This window comes from Meriones unguiculatus, chromosome 9 (genome assembly GCF_030254825.1).
Source record: "Meriones unguiculatus strain TT.TT164.6M chromosome 9, Bangor_MerUng_6.1, whole genome shotgun sequence".
Lineage (NCBI taxonomy): Eukaryota > Metazoa > Chordata > Mammalia > Rodentia > Muridae > Meriones > Meriones unguiculatus.
In genome coordinates, this window is record NC_083357.1 from 37,629,403 (window position 1) to 37,635,402 (window position 6,000).

Sequence of the window (6,000 nt, forward strand, 5' to 3'; positions counted from 1 at the left end):
CCTGTAACTAGAGTATCTTATACAAAATGTAATTTGTTTCTCTGATATTAACCTATGCATATGTCATGTTGTATCTGAAACTCCCAGGTCTCTGGGTTTCTCCGTACAAGTTTATCCTCTGAGAAGATAATGCAAGCTGAGTTGATCACTCTTGGGTACAGGAATTCATATCTTCTAGCCGATTTTAAGAAAAGTAGACTTTTCTAGGCATAGGGGCTTATGCCTGTAACCCCAGCACAGGGAGGCCAAGGCAGGAAAATTATTGCAAATTCAAGGCAAGCATGTCTTTAGTATAAGACCCTGGTTTGAAAAACTGGAGCAGTGAGATGGCATAGTGGGTGAGGGTGCCTGCAAGCAAGCCTGATGAGATGAATTTGGTGCCCAGAACCCACATCATGATAGAAGGAGAGAACCAGCCCTTGCTGGTACAGAATAAACATTTTTTTTAAAAAAATAATAAAAAACAAGATGTAAAACAAGATGTAATTTGTAGACTCACTAAAAGGAAATAATACCTGTAAGGGGATATTTTATTTACATTTGTGCCTGTTGTTTTGAGAGTTCTAATTCCTGTACATCTTAATTAGGGTTTCTATTGCTATGATGAAACACCATAAGGGGAGTAAAGGTTTTGTTTGGCTTATACCCCCACATCATGGTCCATCACTGAAGGAAGTCAGGATAGGAACTCACAACAGGGCAGGAACCTGGAGGCAGGAGCTGATGCAGAGGCCATGAAGGTGTGCTGTTTAGTGGCTTGCTCCTTCAACCTGCTTTCTTACAGAACCCAAGATCACCAGCCCAGGAATGGCACCACCCACAATGGGCTGGGCCCTCCCTCTCCCATCAATCACTAATTAGGAAGATGCTCTATAGGCTTCCCTACAACATGACCTTACAGAGGCATTTTCTTTCTTTTCTTTTTTAATAATTTATTTTATTTATAAAGGTGTCAGCTGCCATGTGGGTGCTAGGAATTGTACCCAGGTCCTTTGGAACAGCAGACAGTGCTCTTAACCATCTTTCCAGCCATCTTTCCAGCCCCTTAGAGGCATTTTCTTAGTTGAGGTTTCCTCATCTCAGATGACGTTAGCTTGTGTCAAGTTGACATAAAACTATCCAGCACAATATGTTTACTTAAATGTACTTTTTTCTCTTGTTTAGTTTCTTCCACTCCCTGAGTTGATGCCTTTTCGTCTAACCCGCCAATTTGTCAGTCTCATGTTGCCAATGAAAGGAACGAGTCTTGTGTGCACAGTCATGGTGCATGCACTGAGGGCTTATCGCTCATGTGCAGATCTGCTCACTGATACCATGGAGGTTTTTGTGAGGGAACCCTCCTTTGATTGGAAGGTACATTTTGGTTCTTTTGTATGGTAAAACGCATCAAGTTGTATTTATTGAAATACTTACATTATTTTGTACTACATTTCTCAAAACTAACCTAAAAATCAGATAAAAAGCTTATTTGGAGAAAACTTTATTATTTGGAGAAAACTTACTATGTCTAGTTTGATCCTAACTGGAGGTGACAAAATGAACCCATTGGTAATAGTAAGTCTGAGTTCTCTCCTCACACATAACCTGTTGTTGTTGTTGTAATTATAAACAGGGCCTTACTCTTTAGCCTAGGTTAGCCTAGAACTCACCACAAAGCCCAGTCCATCCTAGAACTCAAGGAAATCTTGCCTCAACCTCTTGATTTTTGAAATTACAGCCATCCTCCTCCCAAGCTATAACTTTTTACAAAAATATTCAGTTTTTATCACTGTTTTGCCTGTATGTAAGTGTATCATAGGCATTAAATGCCCACAGAGATCAGAAGAGGGAGCACTGGAATTATAGAAGGTTGTTAACAACCATGTGGTTTCTGTGTACTGAACCCTGGTCTTCTGTAAAAATATCAAGGCTCATCCTTTTATATGGAGACTCCTTCTCACCTCTTTGCATCACATGGTGATGGTGATATATGTCACTTTTTGTCCGGATCTTTCTAGAAAGCTATACAGCTATTCCTACTTACAGATCTTTGTTTTAGCCTCATTACTTGGTTTCATGTTTTTTAATGTATTGTATATGCATTTATAATAATTAGAAAAAACTGTGTTCTTTACTTTTAGAATTTTGAGCAGAAAATGCTGAAAAAAGGAGGATCATGGATTCAAGAAATAAATGTAACTGAAAAGAATTGGTATCCTCAGCAGAAAATATACTATGCTAAAAGAAAGTTAGCAGGGGCCAACCCAGCAGTTATTACTTGGTAAGACTTGTTGTAGACTGGCTTCAACACAACAGAGTAAACCGAGGTGGGGCGTAGAGTCAGCGGCCGTAGACCAGTACTGCTTGAAGCTGGCGAGAGACTTAACTCCTTGAACTCTTTGGGCGCTAGCCGGCAAGAAGGGAGAAAAAGGGGGTGGGGGTGGACTCATACACTCACACATACAAACTTAGTGAATGAAGCAAGACAAGGTACAACAAGCAAGTTCCCAAAAGCTTCAACAACTTCACCCATACACACATACATATTCACATATTGGATGATGGAGCAAAACCCCAACAACTTTAATTTTTCTCCCACAGCTTTTCTATCCCAGCAAAATCTTTCAAGCTGTACAAAAATCACAATGTAGTTACATTCTGTTTTTCTTTAAGTGAACGATTTCAATGAGTATAATAGAAAAAAAAAAAAAAACTTGTTCCCAATACCCTCACCTGACCATATATTATAGGTGAAAAACAAATTATTCCAAGGACCCACATACATTTGTAACTAAGCAACTTATTATAGACTAACAAAGAATAAGCAAGCAAGGTAATTTTTTCAGTCAGTTTCTCTTTATTGTCAAGCTGCAATTACAAAGAAAGAATAAGTTATCCTAGAAAGTAATCATTAAAAGAATCACAATCTAAACTTTTGTATAAAAAACAATCAACCATTTCCACTTTAAATCCTCAGGGTGCACATCTGCTCACTAACAGTTTTTATTAAATTATATCAGGAAGCTGAGGACAAAGATAAGTTCAAAAAAATTAATCACCTTGTGATCACCATTCCAGCTTCACTGAGAGTCACTTCAGCCAGTATTAACGGAGCTGCTATTGTTCTTGCACTCTAACTTCAAAAATCCCCAGTTCAACCATTAAGAGTGTGCCTTTCTGAACCTTAAATTGTTCCTCAAGATTTTCTACATCAGAGCCACTGACAAAAACATCTTAGCTTAACTTTCTAAAACTATTTAATTGAAATCAAGAGTTCTATAAAATCATTAATTCATCTAAACAGTATTATTTTATGAAAGTTCATCTTCATATTGATCAGCAAGAAAATTGCCCAAGGAGTGAGCTGTTACCTAGAAAAATACAGAACCATAGGCAGTGATGGTCTCCCCATGCTCAGTCACACCATGCCAGTTATATGAGAAATATAGCAATGACAAACATGAGAAGGCACAGCAGCAGCAAGAAGCATCCAGAGATGAAGGCCCAGGGGCTCTGCCTCTCCAAGGTATAGCCATCACAGCTGAGCAAAAGGGTGGGCTGTCTTCAAGCAGTACACTTGCTCACTGCAGCTCCTTCGAGGTGCCTGGCAAAGACTGTTGATTGAGCACAGAATCAGTGCATGTTAAGAAGTGCTAAGCAAAAAAAAAAAAAAAAAAAGAAGTGCTAATAAGCACTTCAGACATGTGTGAGCAGTGTGATGGTCTTCACTGTGCAGATGAAAAAATGAGCCTTAGAGAGGCTTACCACTCTAAGCCCAGGCCTATAAGGACTGGTGTTTGGCTTGTCTCTGTGCAGCCAACATCATAAGGAGAGCCGAGGTCGTGGTACAGTGTTGTTACCCATAGGAGGCGGCTTGAAACTTGTATTTGCCTTTGTACTTTTTAGGGCATTTGACCTATTTGGCCCTGATGAACACTAGTATTTCATTGTGAAGAACACAGTGTGAGCTTCTCAGATAGTAACCTGAGCTACATTGACCTTTAGGTTTGCTCTAAATTTTTTAATTAAATCTAAAGCAAATAGAAATTTATAGATATTATTCCTAGGAAGTAAGAAACTTCGACTTTAGTTCTAAGAAGTAGTAAGATGTGCTTTGTAATTGACTTGATTTTGACAAGAGCGCCAGGTCTGTACTGTGATTGGTGTTGGCAAGAGAATGAGATTAGAGCCCCGTGTTACATTACCTGTAAAACTTAATTCAAAGTTTGTCCAACTTAAAAATAAAGCACTTAGAAAAAAATTAAGTTGGTCTTCATAATTGCATTTGGCTGTGACCCGTATCATTGCTGGGTGTGGCATCAGAAGCATGAGAAGAGCAAGACGGGCAAATTGAACTTCAGAATTTCCAGTTGTGCTTTATAGGATACAATCAAGAATACAGGAGGAATGGGAAAGTAACTGAGGGTTCATGTGCTTACTAACCTAAAAGCATGAGGCCTAGGTTCTGTTCCCAGAGCTGCTTTTTTTTTTTTTAAGTAAGGGTTGGAGAAATGAGTCAGCAATAAGAATGCTTGATGCTCTTCCAAAGCACATGCACACACAGATGTGCAAATATATATATAAAATCGCCCAGTGTAATGATTCAATTCTACATTCCCAGCAGGTGGGCAAATAGAAGTCATCTTCGGTTTTCAGCCAACCTTGACAACTGGACTTTCCCCCAAAGCAAAATCCTTGCAATTCAATAATATAAGACAACCCAATTTTTAAAAAATGAGCCAAGTAATAAAAAATTTCTCTAAAAAAAAAGTGTACAAATGAAATGAAAATCGGTGTCTTATGTGTTATGATGCCTTTCAGATTAGATATGAGAAGTATAAGCAGAGATATAGAGAACTGCATATATGGTGGGCATGGGAAATAGTGCAGTTGCTCTGATAAACAGCCTGGTGGCTCCTCAAGAAGTCAAATAGAGTTATCATTATACTCAGCAGTTCCACTTCTGAGTGTCTATCCTAGAAAAAGCTTATATCTGAGCAAAATTTTCGAAACAAATATTAATAATTGTATTATTCATGTTTTATTTTCCTACTAACCCAAACTTCTAATTTAAAGTTATACATGCCAGGAGGGGGAAAATGTATAAATGATAGCAGAATATTTGTAAAAGATAGCCAGTAATACAGTCCAAAGGGGGGAAAATCATTTGTGTTTTCATATTTGTTCAATACTTTTTGCAGTGATGAGCTGTGTCTAGGCCATGAAGAGTCAGCTGCCTTTGCAAGTTATAAAGCCGTAGCTCAAGGAAACAAAGACCACAACATTCGTGCACAAGAGCCAGAGAGTGGCCTTTCAGAAGAGACTCAAGTGAAGTGCTTGGTGGACCAGGCAACAGACCCCAATATCCTTGGCAGGACTTGGGAAGGATGGGATCCTTGGATGTAAACTCTGGTTGTCACCAGTTATAAAGCATTATATCTCTGAAGGAGTCTCCTACACCTTCACTAACAACAGGATATTACTAAAGCACCAAAGAAAAGAAATCTACTTTGTAGTGCTGTCATGGCTCAGTGCGGCCAACACTAATGACCTAACTAATTTCAGTCCCTGGAACCCATATTGTGGAAGCAGAGAAGCAACTCCAGCAAGTTGTCCTTTGATCTCCACACATGTGCTGTGTCATACATTCACCCACACATGCTTAAACACACATAAGATAAAAAATAAAACAATATACTTTCCCCCTTTCAAAGAATCAACTCTTTATTTCATTGATTTCTTTGTTTTTTCTTTAATTTCTGTTTTATTAATATCTGCTCTGATGTTGATCCTCTGCCCTATATACTGTTGTTAGGTGTGGTGGGTGCACCATGGTACGTGTTTGGAATTCAGGGACCAAACTCAGTTCATCAGGCTTGAAGCAACTTACCCTGTTAGAATATCACTCCAGCCCATCTCTGATTTTATATATATATATATATAATGTATGTGTGTACATATATACATATATGCACATTTACATGGGTGTATATATGCTTATTTAGAACTATTAGCCTCCCT

General features: G+C 38.5%; 1 protein-coding gene across 2 annotated transcripts in view; it reads left to right on the plus strand.

Moving 5' to 3' along the window:
* The window catches only part of Prkdc (protein kinase, DNA-activated, catalytic subunit), a 203,951-nt gene extending 198,256 nt beyond the window's left edge, over nt 1–5,695 (plus strand). For both annotated transcript variants that reach the window (XM_060391032.1, XM_060391033.1), the window contains 3 exons: nt 1,165–1,353; nt 2,121–2,260; nt 5,181–5,695. In XM_060391032.1, coding sequence (XP_060247015.1) covers nt 1,165–1,353; nt 2,121–2,260; nt 5,181–5,385 — 534 coding nt within the window. In that variant the 3' untranslated portion in view covers nt 5,386–5,695. The remainder of the gene's footprint in view (nt 1–1,164; nt 1,354–2,120; nt 2,261–5,180) is intronic.
* The last annotated feature ends 305 nt before the right edge of the window (nt 5,696–6,000 follow it).